Source organism: Azolla caroliniana, unplaced genomic scaffold (assembly GCF_043228905.1).
Source record: "Azolla caroliniana isolate FFs.n. ecotype wild unplaced genomic scaffold, voAzoCaro1.0.p SCAF_8, whole genome shotgun sequence".
NCBI lineage: Eukaryota > Viridiplantae > Streptophyta > Polypodiopsida > Salviniales > Salviniaceae > Azolla > Azolla caroliniana.
Window position 1 is genome coordinate 12,346,780 of NW_028230443.1, and position 23,641 is coordinate 12,370,420.

Below are 23,641 nucleotides of genomic sequence, written 5' to 3' on the forward strand. Positions count from 1 at the left end.
CATAATACAATCTTTATTTGAGTAATTCTTTGTCTATATTCTTCAGGGTTTCATTTCCATATATACTGTGTACTGTGTAGACCGATTGGTTGTAGCTGACTCGGATAAAGTTCAGAGTGTGTTCTAAGCATCCGATCAGGTATCTTCTGTGTGAGTTTACCTTTACCTCAATCTGTGCAAGTGCATCATTAGCAAAGTAACTGGTTCAGTATTTTACCCATCCCTCCAACCACAAGACCTTGATCAGGTTACTTAGTGACTAAGTATCTGATCCGTGTTCCTAGAGACTAGTAACACAAAACATTGGCAAGCTTTTAAAACACGTACTTAGATACCTTGAGCATACTAAAGATTTAGCAATTACTTTTTCATTCACACGGTCAAACAGCCCAAGTCACTTTATGTGGTTGGACTAATCCCTCCTCAAATCATACCAATTTGTCTACCTTTGATTGGGTGCAATGTTTATACACTAGCAGGTGGAGAAATTGCTTGGCGATCCAAGAAATAAATGATCATTGCATTATCATGAATTGAAGTTCAATACATTGCAGCTGCAAAATTGGCAAAAGAAAGAATTTGGATTAAAGCGATACTTGAAGAATTAAAGTTATTCTAAGTATCAACATTGGAGTTGAATTGCTATAGTCAAAAGCACATATTGGGTTGCAAGAAGATAGGGATTCTAAATTTTTCGAAAGTCAAAGAACAAAACATGATGTTTTGATTGCTTCATTAGGGGGCAGTGTTTAAATAAAGAATAATGAAATAATAAAACAATAAAAACAAATAAATAATAATGTATATGGCCTCTCATATAAGAGACACTTGAAGAGCCATTGTGTCTCTCATACACCATTGGCAACTACTTGTTACATCATTGTACATTTTGTTTGAATTGAATAGAATCAAGACATTAAGTCTATACAACTCTGTCATATGTTCTATTACTATACTCCTAGAATATATATACATTATTCTGAAATTTATTTTTTTGTTTTGGTTATGATTGTCAAATAAGTACAAAGCCTCCATTGTGATTTACATTGGAGATCTTAGTATGTGCAAGTAGCCTATAGCAAGTAGTAAGGAGGTGGTCAACTAGTACCAATGAAGAAGAACATTACTGCTAGAGGCAACTCAAGTGTTCTAGAACGGAATGCCGACCATAATAGCTATAAATTACCCATAACTCTTATGAGAAATGATGAGGACGAGACACAATCTTGTGGAAATCATGTATTGCACAAAGTCATCAATATTATTGGTACTACTATCAAAGGAACTTTTATGGCTATCACCCCCATGCTAATGGTAGCAATTCCGCTTGACCAACTTCATCATGTGTATGACTTTTTGTAGCTAAATGTGAGCACTAGTAAAACCCTCTTTGACCTAGCCACCACTCTTCACCAAGCCATATTGAGACCATGCTCAATGTTGAATTTTAGCCATATGGGTGGTTCTTTGACACTAGAAGCTATACATGTCAAAACGAACTAGCTAGCTCCCTACATGTACCCATATCTAGACCATCTTTTATGTTGGAATTTAGCCATAGGATTTGCTCTATTGCACAACAAAGTATACATGTGGAAACAAACCACGTCCATTGAGACAATTCACACAATTTCTATTACGTCACAAACATTATTTATGTTATAGGTCAGCTATATTCGGGTTATTCATTGACATGTAACGACGGTGATTGCTATACATATACAAATGGCGATGAGGGAAATAATGTCCTCTATGACAGTGGACTATTTTTCCAAAGTCAATATCATATATATATATATATACATGCATGCATAATGACCAGTACATGTGTGCCATTTTTACATACAAATGGATGCTCGCATAAGCAAGAAGTCAAGACCATGTCACTATATCTTAATTCCAGTGCACAGCCTCTCCTATGAAGAAAGGGATAGCAAAAACCTCCACATTTGAGGTATTTTTTTCCTATCGAGATTTATAGAGATTCTAAGTATTCACAATTACTATTCTACTCCATGTTAACACATCATATACTCTTTTATCCTCGACAAGACAGCTTATTCATGAAGATACTAGAAACAATTTCAAGTTTTATTGATTGAAATTATATCATCATCTTATTTCGAGACCTGTAGTGTGTATGCCACTACCAAAGAAGGTACACATGTTCCTGTATTTCGAAAATTGTGTGAAGATCAAGCATTCAATGCGAAACATATATCATGTGCATATATATATATATATATATATATGTATGTATGTATGTATGTATGTATGTATGTATGTATGTATGTATGTATATATGTATCGTCTAATAGGTACATATATTGGTAGAATACAGAACATGGCCTTCTTGTACTCATACATATTCATGAGTACATATATACATAAGGCTTGGTGCAATGTACAAGTCAGTGAAATAATGGATCTGATTTATACACCAGCCCAACTTTTATTTATCTTGTGGCCTTGGATAGCGTGGTTGCTCAGACGGTGAGGGGGCTCCAGAAGAGCTTGAGTACGCATTCAATGAATCAGCATTATAATATGGCCCTTGCCACCCTGGATACGGTGGTTGGCTATAATTATGGCCTGGGATAGATGCGGGGTAATGAGGCGGCGGTACCTGAACTCCACTATTTGAAGGAGTTTGAGGATGCTGTGGGGGCTGATGTTGGGATGAACCGAATGGAAAGTGTCTTGACATCTGGCTCTGTAGATCTTCTATCATATCATGACTTTGTATTTCACGTGTCATGACATAATCGCTGCATTGCTGCTTCAGCTCATTGATAACATCCTTGAATCAAAATACAGCGGCAAAATAGAAGATATGATTACAACAATGTTATGTACGTTACCCAATGAACCCTTGAAGCCACAAAATATAATCACAAAGAAAGATATGAAAATTGCAAACCTGAACAGAAACATAGAATTTGATGCCTGCATTGTTTATATTGTCACGTATTTCTCGATACTTGGCAACCGCTTTACCAATCTGCTCAAAAGTGTGCTCCTGGGATGCTAAGCATAAAAACTTAACCTTTGTATGAGCACATTCTTCCCATGGTCTCATAGTTAATTGGTTTTTCTCAAACACTTTTCAGCAAGTAAATTATACAGTGCTCACCTTTGAAATCCTCTAGATTGAAAACAGTTACAAATGAACCATTCTGTCTCTGGTACAAGAATAACACTGTTAGCAACACAATGACAAGCTTCACATTTTTAAATAAATTGCTGCAAAAACATGGCACAACTTTCCACATTTAAAACCTGATAAAATTAAACGTTAAAATTAGTATGGCATGTGTTTCACATAATATTTTCCGAATCTTCAAAAATGCATACATATATATAGTTCAGAATAACTTTGGTTTCTTTCCCAACGGAACTTCATGGCATATTATGCTGTATAGATTTCCAACCTTGATTTGCTCAAGCAGCTGCTCCTGCAACTGCACGTTCTTGTTAACCTCTTCACGAATTTGGTCATATTTTGCTAGCTCTATCTTGAAAAGCTCTTCATAAGATCCAGATGTGTTCATCAACTTTGGCAAAATATTATCCTATAATGAAAAATACCACCAAATACATTTGAAGTTTCATTATGATTCAACGAAGATCAAAATTAACATGAGAATAAAATACCTTTTGACTCATTTTCTTTAGCATATCCTCCAGCCCCACACGTTGAGAAGCTAAATTGTCCAATTGTGTCTACATATAGAGAGTGTAAGTCTTTAATCTCTCACTAAAGGAAATAGAAAGGGGTCGGGGGGATTGAAAATGTTCAGTTCATGGTGGTAACTCATACTGGAGGAATCCTAGCAAAAAGAGATAATGTTACGCGATACAAGAAGTCAAAAACGCAGTACAGTCTATGTTTTAAGTGGCATGAATAAAGAAATTTCAAATGCAAAGAAACTGCGGCATCTTTATAATGTGGGTGACTTCCACACCCACAACAAACACCCATCTTTCCAAGTTTTCAGCACGGAAAATACACACAGAGTGCCACTTTGACACAAATGTCATCAACCATGTCATTAGATGTGGTATTTAAATCGAAACATTAAGCATAGGGTTCTGACAAGTTGTTTCTCTGATACACAAAAATACGGACATCAACAAGACTATAATTTTGCCGACTTTGACACCTCTGAGGCCTATATCCATCAATATAACATGAGAGTATATATTTTCCTTTAGATTCTACACATTGTAATTTGATTAAAGATACACCTATAATTTCCTGTAAATAAACAATCAGTCAATTTGAGACTTCTGCAAGACTCCCTTGGTAATTAAGCATCTCCTCCCACATAATTGTATATCCATAAGACCCACATGGAAGAATACACATTATCAAAACTTTTCCAATGTTTCCACCGGAACTTCAAAATGTTATACAAGATGACAGAATGGAATCTTATTCGCGATAAACCTATAATTTCCTTTAAATACATAATCAACTGATTTGACACCTCTGCAAGACTCTCTTCTTTGATGAATGAGTATTTACTATGACTTAATTGTATATCTATATTAGAGACTCACATAAGTGAATCCACATTATCAAACTATTTCTGATGTTTCCAACAGTGACTTTAAAATGTTATATAAGATGATGGAATGGGAGATTTTTCTAAATCTTGAGCTCTGACAATAGTAAACAAAAGTGCAGTTCAAAGGCAGGAAATGCAAATTTCAGCCATGAAGAGTGCCTAAAGACCAAAAACAATGAAACTGAAATTTGTGTTCAAAAACATAATGGACATGTTTGCTAACGTTATCCACTAATTTAATTGCAGACATGGGTAGAGCAATCTCTTTATGAATCCTAATCCACTAACTGCTAATTAACTCATAACTGACCTTATGCCAGCCTAGCACAAAAGTTAAATGGAATATTGCTAGTGAAGGTAGCACGAGGATTAGGGTTTAGGTCAAAAACAGAGAGGGAGAGAGTCTGAGTGAGAGACAAAGGGAGAGAGAGAGAGGCGTCTTGGGTACAAAAATACCTCTTTTTTGGTTTTTAGATATTATGTATATGCAAGTCAAAAGTGTGCTACGAGTGCGTTCACACTCGTGCACTAATAAAAGCCACAATGGCCCTTTATTCCCAACAACCTCCCACCTAAAGGCAATGTGCCATGAGAGAGAAAAAAAAAAAAAAGGTCAGCTAAGTCCAAGTATGTACAAAGCTGAACTACATACATCTATCCAACTCCCATCATCTGTAGGCGATGAGCAAATCGCTCAGCTGGAAGACCCTTCGTGAGAAGATCTGCAAGATTATTATTTGTATGTACTTTGACAACCTCAATGTTCTTGTTGTCAAGTACATCTCTGATGAAGTGATACTTCACCTGTATGTGTTTCGTCTTTGCATGAAAGACGGGATTCCGAGCTAGCATGATAGCACTCTGGCTGTCACAATGAAGAATAGGTAACTCTGTAATGCCAAGATCTCTCACTAGATATGAAAGCCATAAAGCCTCTTTGCATGCCTCAGTGGCAGCAAAATACTCTGCCTCTATAGTAGACAATGCAACACACTTTTGTAGTCTGGAGATCCAAGAGACCGCTCCTCCTGTGAAAGTAAACACATACCCAGAAGTAGACTTCCTGCAGTCTGCGTGACCAGCATAGTCCGCATTCGTAAAACCAACGACAGATGCCTTTTGCTTTCCAAAGCAAATGCCCAAGTCCTTTGTGCCTTTGAGGTATCTCATAATACCTTTCACCGCTTCCCAATGCTTTTTGCCGGGATTTGCCATGTACCTACTAACCACTCCCACTGCAAAGGCAATATCAGGGCATGTAGCAACCATCGCATATATCAAACTGCCAACGGCTGAAGCATATGGAACCTTGGCCATTTCAGCCTTCTCATCATCAGATGTAGGGCTGTCTTCTGCACTGAGTTTCAAATATGGAGATAATGGAACCCCAATTGTTTTCCCCCCCTCCACATTGAAACGCTCCAAAACCTTAGAGATATACTCCTGCTGAGATAGAAAGAGAACCCCTTTCGACCAGTTTCGGAGTATTCGCATGGCAAGGATGTGATTTGCATCACCAAGATCCTTCATATCAAAGCTGCCATGAAGGCTTTGCTTCAATGAATCCAAGGCATGAATATCCTTGCCAGCAATCAACATATCATCAACATACAAAACCAAGATCATCAGGCTGCCATCTCCTGCCTTCTTGGTGTACAAGCAGTGGTCCACTTGACTTCTACGAAAACCTTGAGACTGCATAAATGCATCAAATTTATGATACCATTCTCTTGGCGCTTGTTTCAACCCATACAAACTCCTTTTGAGCTTACAAACCATCTTCTCTTTGCCTTTAGCCACAAAACCTTCAGGCTGCTGCATATATATGTCTTCATGTAGATCACCATGTAAAAAGGCGGTCTTTACATCCATCTGTATGAGCTCCATATCTTCAGCTGCAACTAAGCCCAAAATGATTCTTAATGTAGTCATCTTGACTACAGGCGAGAAGATCTCATCAAAATCAACTCCATATTCCTGCTTGTATCCTTTTGCAACCAATCTTGCTTTGTACTTTGGCAAGGAATCAGAAATGACCTTCATATTATAAACCCATTTGCATGGAAGTGTTTTCTGCCCTTTAGGCAACTGCACCAAATCCCAAGTGTCATTTTTCTCAAGAGATTCCATCTCTGACAACATGGCTTTATACCATTTCTTATTGTCCTGTCTGTCCATTGCTTCCTTGAAGCAAGTCGGTTCGCCACAATCAGTTACCATGACATAATCAGCCACACTGTTTGCATCAGGAACAAATCTGTCAGGCCTTCTAGTAACTCTAGACGATCTCCTAACCCAATGCTCATTGTTTGGTAGCTGTTGAGCCTGCAAATCATCATTTTCAACTTGCTGTCCAGGCATTTCAGCCTGCAAATCAGCATTAACAGCTTGCTGTTCTCGCCGTTCCTGCACATTTGGTGGCTCATCATTATTGGCAAAGGCTGGCTGATCATTTCCAACCTCATTTTCTGCATTTGCAGGTAAGTTTACAGCAGGTGTTTGCTGCTGTACAGCGGGCACGTTTTTCTGTCTAAACGGTATTTCTTCTCGGAATACAACCCTCCATACTTCCTCGGTCTTTTCGGGTTGTTTATGCATGCAATTTTCCCGGAAGATAACATCATTGTCACGTACCATTTTTCTTTTCTCGGGATCCCACAATCTATACCCCATTTCACCGTCGTCACCGTATCCTAGGAAAATACATTTGCAGGACTTTGGCTCAAGTTTGTTGCGTTCTTTACGAATGTGCACAAAAGCCTCACAGCCAAACACTCTCAAGTGAGCATATGAAGGTGGCTTGCCCGACCATGCTTCTTGGGGTATTCCCCCTCCCAAAGACCTGTTAGGTGACCAATTAATCAAGTGAACAGCTGTCATAACAGCCTCTGCCCAAAAACCATGGGGTAACGCAGCATGAGACAGCATAGTACGGACCTTATCTTGAATGGTCCGATTCATACGCTCTGCAACTCTATTTTGGGGTGGATTATAAGGGGCAGTGAGTTCCCTCTTTATCCCTTTGCTGTCACAAAATGCTTGAAAGGCCTTGGACACATATTCCCCACCATTGTCAGAGCAAAGACACTTAAGTGTCTTATCAATTTGATTCTCAACTAATGCCAAAAATGTTCGAAACTTGTCGAGCATTTCATCCTTGCTACGAATAGGGTAAACCCATACCTTCCGTGTAGCATCATCGACAAAAGTGACTAAGTATTTCTTTCCCCCTAATGATAGCCCTGGCATCTGACATACATCTGAATGTACTAACTCAAGCTGGGACGACTTCAACGAAAGAGACTTTTTATGAGATGTTTGTACATGTTTACCATAAATGCAATGATCACAATGTTCAAAATCAGCATAACGAAGACATGGCAAGTAACCCAAACGAGACAATACTTTCATACCAGTTTCACTCATGTGTCACAACCGGTCATGCCACAAAGAAACACTAGGCTGCTCGGTTATGGCAACAACATGGTCACTCACACTAGATACATGGAGACAATACAAAGTATCACTTTTACTACCCTTGGCAATAACTCTAGATCCCTTACAAATCTTCCATTTCCCATCACCAAAGGTTGTGTGAAATCCATCATCATCTAGCTGTCCTGTGCTAATCAAGCTCTTCTTGAGCTCAGGTACATGCTGAAGTGTGAAAGCAGAACCATGCTGAAACTGTAATTGCACAGTACCAATACCTGCAATTTCACATGCATAGTTGTCCCCAAGATGGACAACACCATGTCGAACCCTTGTGTAATCTGAAAACCACTCACGATGAGGGGTGACGTGAAAAGAAGCACCAGAATCGAGTATCCAAGTGTGCATGTCACCATCCGTATATGCAAGTAAAGCATGTTCTCTATGGCATGATGAAACAAAGAGTACATCATTTCCACTATCACTATCATGAGTGACTACATTCACCTCTTCAATTTTAGTATTGCCTTTCCTCGGCTGAATGTCTCTCTTTTCTTCTATGAAATCATCTATCTTCTTGCCCTTTTCCTTTCTCTTTCTTCCATTTGAAACAATCACGTTTAAAGTGACCATTTTTGCCATAGTGATGACATTCTACATCTTTACCACGTGATTTACTACGGCCATAACTATCAGACTTGCCTCTCTGTTGTGACCTACCCCTCATATGCAACGCACTAGAGGACTTATTGGATGCATTGTTTTGCCGACTCATCTCTTCCATGAGTAGAGAACTCTCTACATCGGCATAAAGAAGCATCGCTTTTGAATTGCTCATAGCAGTCCAGAAAGTATCCCAACTTTTTGGCAAGGTGCAAAGTAAAAACGTGGCCTTAAACTCATCATCAATGATGAATTTCAAGGCAACCAGTTGGCTGAAAATGGAATTGAACTCTCAAGTGAGTTGACATGGGTGTACCCTCTGTCATGCGCAAATCCAAAAGTTTCTTAAGCCAATAAACTTTGCTAGTTGTTGTCTTCTGGGCATACAGTTCCTCTAGTCTAGTCCATATAGAATAGGCACAGTCCAAACCTTCAATATTAAATAGCAAGGCATCAGAAATCGACAACTCAATAGTCGAGCGGGCAAGCTTGTTCAACTCTTGCCAATCATCTTCATCCATATCTGTAGGCTTTACCCCTTTTGACTTTAATAGGCTTTGCATGCTTCTTCTGCAACAGGATGTTGTAGCATTGTTTTTTCCAAACTGCAAAGTTATGTGCACCCTCAAGCTTCTTGATGTGCATAAGGTGGCTACTTTCACTACAGCTAGTCATGATTTCTTGGCCCAAACGGAGGACCAAACCTGCACTGCAGAAAACTCTAAACTCTGCTCTACAAAAAACCTTAAACCTTGCTCTGATACCAGTTTGAAGGCAGCACGAGGATTAGGGTTTAGGTCAAAAACAGAGAGGGAGAGAGTCTGAGTGAGAGACAAAGGGAGAGAGAGAGATGCACGCTGTCTTGGGTACAAAGAGTGTACCTCTTTTTTGGTTTTTAGATATTATGTATATACAAGTCAAAAGTGTGCTACAAGTGCGTTCACACTCGTGCACTAATAAAAGGCACGACGGCCCTTTATTCCCAACAGCTAGCAGCCAAACCTTATAAATAGAGGCATGCACCACACAATTGACTCCGATGTTGTCAGGATATGAAACTTCCCGAGCCTAGGGCCCACTGAAAATTGGCTAGAAAGTTCATTGGTCCTTGGCCAAAGCAAGCTAGACATGCAATGTTTTTAAGAGTTCCAAGGAAAGTAAACATGGTATCTTGCTAGGGCATACCCCTCTTGAAAAAATGCAAGCCACTTTAATCTCATCACACCAATACATGCCAACAGATGATAGTGTGTAACCTACCCCTACTTGTGACATCACATGAGTTCTGGTCAAAGATGTTTGCATTAGAATCAGTTAGATAAAATATATTGATAGTTCAGAATTATTATCTGAATACCTGAATATACAATAGTTAAATATCCTATAAATAGGTAGTTCGTTATATGGTTAAGGAATCCGAAGATAGGAAAGATCATATGGCAGAAGTTTGGAAGTTTGTAGACGTAACTCATACAATATATGTATGAATCTCCTTTGGAACTATAAAATTGTTACCGTACAAGATGTACAGAGAGTTGAGTGTGATGAGCGAGGATGGAGAGACTTAATGTTGTTGTATGTATGTGTAATGTATATGATTATGAGTGTGAATGTGATTGTGAGTGTGAGTAGATACATATGTGAACACATGCACATGTGTGTGCATGTGGACAATAAGAAGAGGTGTAAGTGAGTGATTAGCATGAATGGCTAAGGGGGCTTGCACCCCTATGTATCTACCCCTCTTGTAACTATTTAATCCCCTTATGGGGAATGAATGAATAATGAATAAGTTCTCTCTCAATCTCTCTCTCTTTGTGACGTCTCTCTTTCTCTCTTAAAAGACGTTAATATATTTTTCTTTCTTTCTTTCTTTCTTTCTTTCTTTCTTTCTTTCTCTCTCCCTCCCTTACGTTGAACCCCCATGGCTACACCCCCCACCCCGCAATGCTTCTCAATGCTCATCACTACCCCATAATATCTACACCATATTCACCATCACCCTATAATGATTAATAACTCCAACACCATCAATCCCACAACGCTTATCAATATCCCCATCATAACTCTATTCTACCATTACCATTAACATTATCATAATCCCTAACCCTAAACCAATAACACTTTTTGGCGACCATGTTGGCCTAAGAAGAGAGTATGTTCCGGAGTTGTGAACAAGGAAGCCAGATATTAGATATTAGTTATTAGATAAATAGAATATTAAGTAGTGACGGATCCGGATGGATGGACCGATCCGGATCCGCACCCTTTTGCATTTTGACAGCCGGTGTGTGCACTGTTTTGTATCTAGACTGGATGCCTATATAAGGGAACCGGATTGTATGTATCAAGGAGCGAGTAATATAAGTCTTGTTGTTTTATCTTGTGTACTTGCCGTCTATGCTTGCAATTTCTAATCTTACGCATGTAACCTATAATCGGATATTGTGTATGTGTTCCAAAAAGTAACCGGATAAGTTTATAAGTGTAATGAAGCATTAATCCATCTCTCTGACCACACCTTTGGAGAAGTATTCCGGAAAGGGATACCTTGTGTTTGTGCCTGAAGTCCGGCCCAAGATAAACACAATTTTGGCAATCATGATTTCTGCATAGAGCAATGCCGGAGGATGGATATCGTTTAGACAGATGAACGAACCAGTAACCGAATGAACGAGAAGACTAGCCGAGAGACTGTGGAGAAGGGAAGCGTACGAGCAAGCGACCGAGGAGATGCGGCAGGATTGGTCTTTTGCCAGAGTGCTTCGGAGGGTCGCGGAAGAAACAATTCAAATACAGAATCAGCGTCGGTAGGACGAGGAGAGCAGCCTAACGAGCCTCGACGACGCCAAAACCATATTGCAAACCCTCGCAACAGGGGCAGGGGATTCGGAAGCATTTTCGGCATTTGAATCGGGGTCGGACAGCAACACGAACGACAAGCGGAGCGTTCAGTCCCATTACCGATCCAGTCACGGCACTCCGAAGGAGCCGGGGGAGGAAGTTATAGAACAGACACCAACACCAGGGTCTAAAACCAAGACATCAACACCACCCGTAGAAGAAGCAAAACCGGTGCAAACACCACCAGCAAAAGAAGTTATACCGGTGAAGAAACCACCAACGACGACCGATTGAGCCGACGAAAAAGACACCATGCCATATCCGTATCCGAAGTACAGCGATGAGCTAGACGCACAGGCATGCATCTAGGCCTTCTTGATGACTTGGCAAGCAAATCACATATCACAGCGGCTTTCGGAGCCGGAAGCAGAAAAATCCAAAATTGCTGAGTTTGGGCTATCGTTAGACGGATAAGCCGCGGGGTGGTATTCACAGCACAACCCAAGAGACTTTGTTACATTCCAAGACCTGCGGAACAAGTTCTTGCGGTTGTTTCACTGGCAGGTTGCACAAAGAGAATTAATTGAACGATTTTATGCCACTTATTAGGAGGCGAACGAAACTGTGCCACAGTTCATTATAAGATTTCAGAATCTTCACAGACAGTTAACGCAAGCACTCCCGGAAGATGAGTTAAAGGAAATATTTATGACGGCTCTATGGGAGCCACTCGAGACTACACTAGCGGTTTTGGATTTCAAAACAAGCACCATCGACCAGGTCATAGATAGAGTGCTCGACATGGATCGGGCCCAGAATGGCAATAACATGTTGATGGGAGCACTACAAAGAGTGTTGCCCAAGGAGGAGGACCTGCAGTTCCGACAAGCAATACAATGCACAACCTGCTTGAACTCGGGCCATTCCAGCTTGGAATGCACCATGCGGACACACTATGCGGTGTGCCACTCACGGGCACATACAATTGAGCGGTGCGAATATAACCTACTTAATCGACAAGCAACACCGGTACGATAGATAGAGCCCTGCGACGATCTGCAACCAGAAGAAGATTGGTTCCGGTACGGACCAAAGGGAAGATTCCGGTATGACGACGTTCGAAGGAGGGAAGAGTATCCACGAGACCGGTATGATCGAGATTACCGGTACAAGATCGGAGGAGAGGAGCGGAGCGGAGGTACCAGAACCGGCAGGGGTACCACAATCAACGCCAAAATCATAACCACCGATGGGATAACCACAATCGACAAAACGATGGCCGCGACTTTGAACAAGATTACCGACGTGGCTCAGATGCTAGCAAGACATTGCCAGAGGGCGGAGTAGTGCAACCGGAACAAAGGAGGACAGATGAAATAACACGGACAGTTTCCGGAATGCAACCGGCTGGGATAGACAAAGGCGAATCAAGTGGATTGAGAAAATTGTATTGTTATTTCTGTAGGCAGGAAAGGCACTATAGCAATCAGTGCCCGGTCAAGGCCAAGGAAAAACAGCCGGCGGTGAATATGATCATAGCAGAAGTAACTGATGTACAGCAGGTCATGACCCAGTCAAACGAAAAAACCGCGGCATGGGAAGCACAAGAAGCATTCTGGAAAGCTGCCATGGAATGGGTTGAGAAGGCAAACCAGCGGAATATAGAAGACATGAAGCAAGAGATGCCCGGCGGGCAGCAGACCCCTAGCCGGATGATGAAACCGGCACATCAGAGGACCCGGCGTGGCAGGCATTGACTCAATGCTAGATTATGTTACCACTAGGCCAGTTATTGCAGCTAGTTCCATGGTTTACCGAAGACCTAAGGACAGCACTGGCACCACCAAAACCGGCTGTAGCGCCAACATACTTTACAAATCCAAGGAAGGACCGGCCGTCATGGACGAAAATAGTTTGGCGGTAACAGTTATTGTCAAGGGTAAGGAAGTACCGGGAACAATCATTAACGGAGGATCCAAAGTAAATGTCATAAGTAAAAGGACGTGTGACAAATTGGGAATTCAGGAATGGGAACCATGCCCATTCTGGCTGCGGATGACCAACACCAGCTCAGTCCGGCTGACAAGACTCATTCGGAACCTTGAAATTACCATTGGAGGCCATGCGTTCCGAATATCAGACTAGTACACCAACTGAGCGCCCAAGGCATGTATCCCTTGCTGCTCGGAAGACCCTGGTTGCAAACAGCGCACATCAAGCTGAATTGGCAAAAAAATGTCATCAGTTTCTGCTGAGTGGAAACCAAGGTCAGGGTGCCGACGCAAGAACGTGCGGCCACAGGCAAGCATCTCACGCCCTTATACACGGAAGCAATCAATATGCTGGACGGACTAGCCGACGAGGAGGTGGACCAATATTTAGCAGAGAATCCAAGAACCGTTCCACTATTTGAAATAGACGTGGTGGAAGTAGTCATTCCGTATGTCACCGGCAGGGAGGACGACACCAACGAACCGGATCAGGAAGCTATCCGGGAACTCCGGCAGGCTCAGGAAGCATTGGAAAGAGAGTTAGCAGTCTCACAGCGAGTACAAGCATCAACGTTGGAGGAGGTGAATTTAGGCATGATCGAGGAGCCGCGGCCGGTAAGCGTGGCTAAGGAAATGCTACCGGCAGAAAAAGCCGGCGATGGTCTGATTATTGAAAGAATTTAAAGATGTATTCGCCTGGTCCTACGAAGACATGAAGGGGCTGGACCCGAAGTTCTATCAGCATCAGATCCACCTCAGCAAGGAGGCGAAACTGGTAGCTCAAAGGCATTACCGGATGAACCCCAATTATGCGGTAAGTGAAGGAGGAAATTGACAAATTGTTGCAAGTTGGCTCCGACCAGTGAAGCAAGCGATTTGGCTCAGCCCGATCGTGGTGATACCCAAAAAGAATGGGAAAATTCAGGTTTGTGTGGACTACCGGAAATTGAATGTGGCCACAGTTACCGATGCTTTCCCACTTCCATTCACGGATGGTGTGCTGGATGCGATGGCCGGACATGAGATCTATAGTTTTTTAGACAGTTTCAGCGGTTACAATCAAATAAGAATCCACCCAGATGGCCAAGAAAAGACGACGTTCCTCACGGAATGGGGAGTTTTTGTCGCTCTAGTGATGATGTTCAGATTAAAGACCACGCCGACGACATTTCAACGGATCATTATAGAAATCTTTGGCGAATACATTCCGGCATTCATGCAAGTTTTTCTAGACGATTTTGTCGTGTACCGCTGGAAGACGGAGCACTTGGATCACCTCCAGATGTGTTTGGAAAAGTGTCGAAACGCAAGGTTAAGTTTGAATCCGGCAAAATGTGCATTCGGAGTTACTAGCGAAGCGTTGCTCGGGCATATTGTGAGTAAGGAAGGCATAGCCATTGATCCAAATAAGGTGAAAGCAATTCTGGAGGCACCAGCACCAACAAACGTGAAAGCATTGAACCGGTTTCTCGGCCAAATCCGGTGGCATAGTTGGATGCTCCGGTATCTGGCAGATTTTGCAACACCATTACATGCCACGATGCACTGGTTACCATTCCAATGGACGGAGCAAGATGACAAGGCGTATCAGGCCTTAAAAGTAATGGTATCCCAGGCCCCAGTGGTACAACCGCCAGACTAGACAAAGGACTTCCATGTTTTTGTAGATGCGTCGAATATTGCAATCGACAGCATACTAATGCAGCTGATGGAGCCAAAATGGTACCAGCCGGTATACTACGTAAGCCGGAAACTCTCCAAGGCAAAGAGGAATTACTCGACAACAGAACGGGAAGCATTGGGGATGGTCTATAGCGTCACAAAGTATCAGCACTATTTGATGGGCCAGAAATTTTCATTTGACGTAGATCACTCGGCCTTAATATATCTGGTCTCCAAAGCTTCCCTAACAGGGAAACTCGTCAAATGGACCTTACTTCTGCAAGAGTTCGAGTTTGACATCTATCACAGACCCGGAGTGTGGCACGCAGTGGCAGATTATCTAAGCCAGTTGGAGTCCAGCGAATCAGGTGACGGTGTTTGGGAAAATTTTCCGGATGCTCAGTTGTTCAAAGTCACTACGGTGGATGTGGCAGATGTGTCGGTATTGACCGAGGACAAGTGGATGACGGACATGCAACAATTCCTAAGTAGTGGACTACCACCGGAGGAAATGAATTGGGATGAACGAAAGCAATTCACGGTCCAGAGCCAACACTTCTATTTGATACAAGACACGTTGTATCACAAAGGAGCAAATGGAATATGGTGACGAGCTGTTCGAAGTAATGAGAAGGATGTGGTATTATGGGAAGCCCATTGCGGAGTAGCCGACGGACATTATGCCAGAGATGCTACGGCCCCAGAAGATTTGGCAGAGCGGCTTGTGGTGACCAACTACCTTGAAAGATTCGATCCGGTACTGCCGTGAATGTGATTTATGCCAAAGACTAGGCCAACCCATAGAGCAGGCGTGGATGCCCCATCAGCCGGTATTACCACTGGAACCATTCCAAAAGTGGGGATTGGATTTCGTTGGACCCTTCAAGCCGGCAACAACACGAACCGGGAATAGATACATCATTGTTGCTGCGGATTATTGTACAAAATGGGTGGAAGCAAAATCATTACGTGACAATTCCACGGCATCGACGGCGAAATTGCTTTACGAATGTATCTGGTGGCGATTCGGATGCCCGATTGAATTAATCAGCAACCAAGGAGGGCACTTCATCGGCCAAGTAGTAGAGAGCTTGACACTATTTTATGCCGTAGTCCATAAGAAAAGCACATCGTACTACCCACAAGCAAACGGATTGGTGGAATCAACAAATAAAACGTTGCAGACAATCCTGTAAAAGTTCGTGAACGAAAACAGGACGGATTGGGATACGAAACTTCACAGCGCACTTTGGGCGTACCGGATGACATATAAGACAAGCATCCGGTCGACAACATTCCGGCTGGCTTTCGGATTAGAGGCGGTAATGCCGATGGAATTTCAAATTCCGAGTTTGTGTGTACAAGTACGAGAGCGGTTGAGCAAACATGAGTCAGAAAGGATTCGATTGGAGAAGTTGTGCGAACTCGAAGAGCATCGGATACTAGGTCTAGTACAGCTAGAATTGGAACAGCGACAGAGGAAAGCATTCATGGACCGCCACCAGAAAGGCGACAAGAAGGAATTCGGAATCGGCAAACCGGTGTTGGTATTCCAGACACAACTGGGGAGCATGCCGGGGAAGCTCCAATTCAGATGGACAGGACCGTATTGGATAACGAAGGAATTCAAGGGGTCCTATCAATTGGGTACCTTAGCCGGCGATGTACTTGACAAATGGGTGAACGGTTTTCAGCTAAAACCGTATAAGGAGCCGATGCCAACGAACCCGTTCAAGGCTCCGGAGCAGCACGAAGGAAACGAGGATGCCGGGGACCATAGGACGGCAGAGATCAGAGGACAACCGGACATCACCGGACAAGCACCAGAGTTAACCGGGCCGGCGAATCGGCAGAACCAGCCGGGGTCGGAAGAATCTATGACACCCGGAGTTGGCAAGTAGACTACGCCATATGACCGTTGTACGTAGAGAAAAAAAAATTGATGGAAAAATAATAATAATAATAATGGAGATTTGAAACGATTCTAGACGTGAAACGGCAATGATGGGAAAGATAGTTACAACAATGACGTCAACCGGGTACTTAATGCACAGCACGCGTCATAATAAGCCCATAATTAGCCACGACATGCGGACACATTACCCAAGAATAGGCGGCGACGTATGATCAGAGGACACAGAGTGAGGGAATCTCATTTCGAGACAGAAAAATTTTAAGACCCCAGCGTGAGAGAGCGAATCAGAGCACCGACAAAGCACAAGAAGCACTTCTCTGGAACGACCTCGACGAAAAAAACACAGAACCGATGGCGTTATCTGTTGAAGCGAAAGATTGGCTACAGAGAAACGGACTCAAAGGACTCATGCGGGTAGTCGAAGCTCCACCATACAAGGAACCGAAGAAAGTCGCCAAAATAATCGATGTCAACGGTATCTCCGAGGCGACCATTCAGGCCGCGATTGAGCTCTAATGCGGGGGTCTCCAGTCAATAGAGAATCCGCCAACAGAAATCCTGGACGAGTACTTCAGCGAGTTCTCCATCGCCAGCAATGCCTACCGGACACAAGGTGGTGAGAACATGTTGTTCCGGGGAATCGCGAAGGTGTTGCTGGAGTATGGGTTCATGCATCCACAGCGGCTTGCCATGCCAAAGAACAGAGCCGCTTTCATTATCGCATCCTTTGAAGGCTTGCGGGTCAATTGACCACTCATTACAGCGGACTCCCTCCAGATAGCAAATGTGTTGAGAATGTTTAAAAGTTATAACGGCTAGTTAGTTCCAACAGCTAGTTAGCCCAACGGCCAGATCTTGGCCTTTATAAAGAGGAACTTTCTCCTCATGTAAATATGAGCGATCTCTGTATTTTCTCCCTCCTGTTGTGACATACCAATGTATAATGATGTTGTAACCAGAAATAAGCTTATAATAGAAGGATTCTTATCTCTGTACATTTGTGTCTTGCATATTACTACCGCGCCATTAAGTGTGCTGATTTAAGCAAATATGTCTGTCATCAAGTTTCAAATAATAACACTTTTTGGGGACAATTATCAGGTAATCATGTAAAGTATTAATTTCTTACTTTACCTAATTATCTTCTAAGGCCAACAGTGACTACATATTTCCAACCAATTTCAGCTGGTTAAAGAATATTAGATGATCTAGTGGTTGCTCAAGTTTGATAAAAAGATGATCATGCACTGTTAAGCAATGAAGACATACCAAACTTTGTTTCAATGATCTAATTACTCCAGTTTCATTCCCATCCATGGACAGGATAGGCATCCCAATAGTCGGAAGAGCCAACTCTATCTGTAGAGAGAGACAAATACATCAGTATATTTTCAAATTTAGAAGAGGTTATAAGATTACTCACCGGCTTTATTGAAAGTATGGAAATAAGAGCCGAATTGTCTTGGATTATGCGCTCAATTCGTGCATCTATTTTGGTAGCTTGCTCCAACTTACTACGGAAACTGTTTATCTGATCCTGAAAGTTCTTAGTCAACGTAGCAGACTGAGGTCGAATCCAGCGGTTACCATATTGTGAAAGCAGTCTTGCATCTTCCTGTGCTTCTTTTTGCAGTATTTTCTCACACTCAATAAGCAAATCTGTATTGATCTGATTGAATTCTTTTAACTGACTCATTTCAGTCTCCAACCCTAATGGACCCCCATCCAATTGCACTGCTTCAACATCCTCTTTAAGTTGCAGAGGTAGTATAGAAGCTCCTTCTAGAGCGTGAAGAGAGTGTGGGAGATCCATCGCTTTCAGTCTCCCCTTGGCTATCTCACTCACCTGTTGCAATTTCTCTACTTGGCTTCTTACAATTTCATCGACCATTTCAGTGTACCTAGAAAGTGCCTTTGCACTGCTATCTGGCACAATGCTAGCAAACATCTTCTCCTTACTCGCATCCAGAACATCAAACAAATTGAAAGACTTCACAAGAGAAGCCGCTGGCAGTGGTGATAACGAATCAGCATGAGGAACCTTCATGAGATAAACAAGGTCATTTTCTTTCTTAGCTTGTTCAAGATTATCATGAACATTTGCTTCTAGTTTAGAAACGGCATCAAGAAGATGACTCACAGCACCACGTCCTGATTTCTTTGCCATAGCAAGAAAGTTACTCGCAACACTTAACCGGGCTATTTCTTCGCCAATTTCTTCTCTCTGATGAAGCTCTAAGCCTATCCTATAACATGCCTCTCCATGATATTGAGCAGCTTTCAGTTGCACATGAGCAACCCAGGCTCTATCAATGTGTTGATTGAGAGGATGAAGTGCTAATGCTGCTTGAGCTTCTTCATAATACAGTCCAACTTGCCTTGCAAGCTTACTACATAACAAATGCGGCTTTTGATCAGAAACAGCCTTTTCAAAGAAGCATTCTTGAGCTTGAGCAAGCATAAGCCTCTCCAACATCCCAACACATTCCACTGAGATATCTATAGTAGAATTGTTTCCATTAAAAGCCTTGATAGAGATATTATCTCTAACAAAAGCAAAAGCACCAGCTGCTGCTTGGAAGCAATTACAAGCTTGTTTAATGCCATTAAGGGTAGATCTCTCAGCACTCAAAGCTATCTGGCTTTGTATAGCACCTAAGTTGAACACAATAGATGCTTTTTCATAATGTATGTTATGTTGGGTTGCCTTCTTACCTGGCTTAAAGGCGTCATTCCATGTGAAAGTGATAGCATTCACATGCTCTTTTTCACTGGATATTGGAAATCGTGATTCCATCACACAAAGAGCTCTGTAGTACCTTTGCAAAAGGTCTCTTCGAGACTCAAGCGAACTTGAAGCTTTCTCAACATCTTCTCGAAGCTTATGAACCATTTTTAGGTCTTCTTCGTTGTCAGAAGCCTCTCTTTCTGAATAGTTTTTCAGAATATACATCCTCAGAGGTCTGTATAGATCAACAGGGCTTGTTTTCTTCTCTTGGATAGCAAGCATTACATTATTTGTGCATGAAGGAGTAACCATAGCCACGCCCACAGAACAGAGAGTATTCAACACAGGAAAAAAGAAATATCCCGGAGAAATTATGCACTTTTCCTAATTGAGATTAAAACCTGGGAAATCCTCGCGCGATTGTTTGGTCCCGGATAAAACAATTAATGTGCAGACATTATGTAAGGCTGAATCTTATTTATTGAAGGACTCTGCAGATTTGGATACCTGTTTATATTGGGATTCTGTTGATGGATAGTTTCTGAATGTTGTTAATGAATGGCTACTCTCTCTCTCTCTCTCTTTCTTGTGTGCTCTGCTCTGCTCTGCTGTGTTTGGGTGTTTGAGGGGGGCGGGGGGGGCCATCCCATCCCTGACGTTTACCAAAGTACATATGTATGTATGTATGTATGTATGTATGTATGTATGTAAAAGTGGAGTGGACCGACCACCACCAACAACCAACCAACCCATACATAACACATACCCACCTTTTCCTTCTTCTTCATTCATTCATAGCTTGCCGTGTCAAGTGTGTAATATGTATGTATCCAGGACCAGCCAAACTTTTAACACCATTTTCTCCTCAATTTCTAGATCTATAGAAATAACCCTCCCTTCCCCACACATGAGTAAGTACATACATTGTATATATGTACATGCTTCCAACTCTCTTAGTATGACTGAGTGGATGGGTGAGTATGTATATGGTTGAAGTTAAGTTAGTTCATATACACGCATTTTAACACAAACTCCATGAATTGTAGCAAGTTGATTTTTTTCCAAAATGAAGCTACTTTCCCATTAGTTAGGAAAATTGTGGCAAGTTGATTGATTCATGTATAGCTGCTATTATATGGGCTATCACTCACCCATTCACCTCACTTGGTATGCCTGAAAACTAAAGAGCATGCCCATTATCACTCATAAACACATTGTGTTATCCTCATGAGGGCATTCGATGCAAGCTAAAAATGGGAAATGCTCTCATTAGTATTAGCACATCCAAATGTTTAAATATCCATTCATGTTTGCTATGGATCAATGCTCTTGAGATTCCAATTCTATTGACTTTGGCCTCTACTTGCATTACCGTGTATTAGACCTCTATATAATTGTTGATTTTAATGTTAAGCATCATTTTTATTGGCATATGTGCTTCATTTTCGCCATTCTCTAAACACAAAGGAGTCAACAATCAAACAAAATCATCTGTATTAGCGTCTCTTGAGGCCAAAATTGTTAATTGAAATAAAAACATTTGAGGAATATTCTCGTTTTGAAACAAAACTTTTCAACTATATTGAAATAAAAAAATTTAAGGAGTATTCATGATTTGATCTCAAACATTGACTTTCAATAACTCACAAATTGTGAATCATATTTATGCGATTTGAATCTATCTCTTAATTTGCAAGTTATATGGAGTAACTTACAAGAAATATATCGAAAGAAAATTAGCAAATCAATCCCATAAGCCTATTCAAGGCCTTGAAGGGTCAGGGTAGATCTCTCGCCCTGAGGAGGGGGTCGTGGTTGTTAGCAAAGGCAACGAGCCATTGTTGCTAAGTTTCGCGTGCGTGTGTCACTCAAGTGGGGCCATAGGGGCCTTGGACCAAGGGGTCAAAGGGGTGAGGAAGTTGGAGGTTCGATTAGTGTAGCGACTCGTATGACAATTAGCAGGCGATTAAGGTGAATACACACGAGGTTAGGGAAAAATGTAGACGAAAATATACAAGAGTTATGTTGCAAAAATTAGGGTTTATACAATGGTTAAGTTAGATACCACAATTTCAGTGGTTTGTACAAAATGATCACCCAATATGAGCACAAAATGAACAAGTCGAACAAATGAAAGGATGGCTAAAGAACCCGATGAAGGCAAGTCTAGTGGGCTCCAAGTCCGACTACCTCCAATGGCTATGTTGTCTCGATTCGGAGTAGCTCTCGTGCCACTACAACCTCCCTTCCACGATCAATACACGAGTTAGCTCGTCCTTATCCTGAATCCATCAATGCGTATAACATTCTCCATCGTGGAGAAGACGATTGAACCTTTGAGTAGATGACCACCAAAATGTAGAAGAAGCCATTGAAGAATAAACGCAAACCCAAAATTCTAACTCTCAAGTAAGAAGAAGAATAGATGCAAAACTCACACGAAAGAAGAACCATATGCACTCATAAGGAACATATAAACTTGTTGAGAATCGAACTCAACTTCCCCAATGAAATGGTTTCACACTAGCTAGAGGACATATTAGGCTAGTTTTGTAAATAACAAAAAGGGCAGTTGCCCTAGACTAGTTGGTATTTAAAGCAACCTTTTGTAACTTAGTTACTATTGGACATAATTTTATTGTTCACTAATATGGCTTCTTGTTCTAAGCTCTCTGTCTGTCTGTCTCTCTCTCTCATTGTCTTACGTGTACACACAACTCACTTCCGTTGCACAACATCACCTACACTCACGATTCTTTACATGGTATCAGAGTGTGTGGTTTTCTGATCAAGCTTATTCAACTGTGTTGTGCTACACACCGATGATCAACAAAACCGGTTTAAGCAACATAGAAGAAATCGACATCATGAATACTCATATGGGAAGCGCTCTTCTTACAGAGAAGCTTGACAGAACTAACGTTGCATCTTGGGAATACAAGATGCATCAATACCTTGTCGGTCAAGAATATTGGAGCTATAGTGAGGGAGCTCACGAAACGCAACCCAACCCAACACACGCCGACTATCCAACTGTGTGCTGCAAGCCGTGTGTTGTATTGCCTTGCTTTATGCGTTCATGATCACATGCTCGACTATATTCGAGAGGCAAAGATGCCAAAAGAAGCTTGGGGTAATCTCAAGAAGATTTTCACAGCCAACATGGCTGCATGAAAGCTTCCACTCCAGCAAAAGTTAGACAATATACAACAGAAGGATACGTCGATCACCGGCTACACCTTGAAGATCAAGGAACTGTATGATGCCCTCAGTTCAATCAATGTCATCATCGACGATGATGAAATGGTGCAAATATGCCTCGGCGGCCTAGCACCATGATTCAACACGATTAGATCGGCCATTCTCGCAAGGGAGAATTCTCCTTCCTTTTTCGACCTTCAGTTGATACTACTGGTGGAAGAAAATCATGCCCGACAAAGGAGCAATGCACCTGATGGTTAGATGCTCTACTCCCAATCGGATGATGGAAGAGGATTCAGCCGAGGCCGACAGGGTTAGCCGGCTTGAGAATGCAATTCCCATCATTGGCAAGAGGCCAGAAACACTCCTAGGGAGTTCAGTAGAAGGGGGAGTCATCCTGTTGGACCGAGCCACCAAAACAACCCGATTGAATGCAGGTATTGTGGAAAACTTGACCACACCTAAGGTGAGGTCAGTTGTGTGGTGGGTTGCCTCTCATTAAACATTTTCCATGCTCTTTTACTCTCTTGTCCTAGAAACAATCGATACAAATGATTTCAAATTTATTTGTGAGCAAGGTGGCAAAGGAGTATTTCTTAGACGAGTTTACAACGTATCTCCAAAAGGAAGGAAT

The 23,641-nt window shown here is 41.9% G+C and overlaps 1 protein-coding gene across 2 annotated transcripts; it reads right to left on the bottom strand.

The window, feature by feature from the left end:
* Window positions 1-2,070: 2,070 nt before the first annotated feature.
* Window positions 2,071-20,226, bottom strand: LOC147861019 (Endosomal targeting BRO1-like domain-containing protein). 2 transcript variants are annotated; one of them, XM_087323574.1, is made up of 7 exons: window positions 18,502-20,222; window positions 18,348-18,437; window positions 3,655-3,723; window positions 3,432-3,572; window positions 3,134-3,182; window positions 2,921-3,027; window positions 2,071-2,800 (listed from the first exon to the last, which is right to left on the bottom strand). In XM_087323574.1, the coding sequence occupies exons 1-7, from the start codon at window positions 20,116-20,118 to the stop codon at window positions 2,453-2,455; spliced, it is 2,421 nt and encodes an 806-aa protein (XP_087179700.1). In that variant the 5' UTR covers window positions 20,119-20,222; the 3' UTR covers window positions 2,071-2,452. The 2 variants fall into 2 exon arrangements, 1 of the variants encoding a protein (XP_087179700.1); XR_015530121.1 differs by having other exon boundaries at window positions 2,672-2,800; window positions 2,921-3,019; window positions 18,502-20,226.
* Between the last annotated feature and the right edge of the window lie 3,415 nt (window positions 20,227-23,641).

What these genes read in the sequence shown, in the direction of transcription:
- LOC147861019 (XM_087323574.1), bottom strand. Translation starts at nt 20,118, where the DNA reads ATGGTTACTCCTTCATGCACAAATAATGTAATGCTTGCTATCCAAGAG. An exon ending in GATCATTGAAACAAAGTTTG is followed by an intron (nt 3,724 to 18,347) that starts GTATGTCTTCAT and finishes CTCTATATGTAG; the next exon opens with ACACAATTGGACAATTTAGC. An exon ending in TAAAGAAAATGAGTCAAAAG is followed by an intron (nt 3,573 to 3,654) that starts GTATTTTATTCT and finishes TTTTCATTATAG; the next exon opens with GATAATATTTTGCCAAAGTT.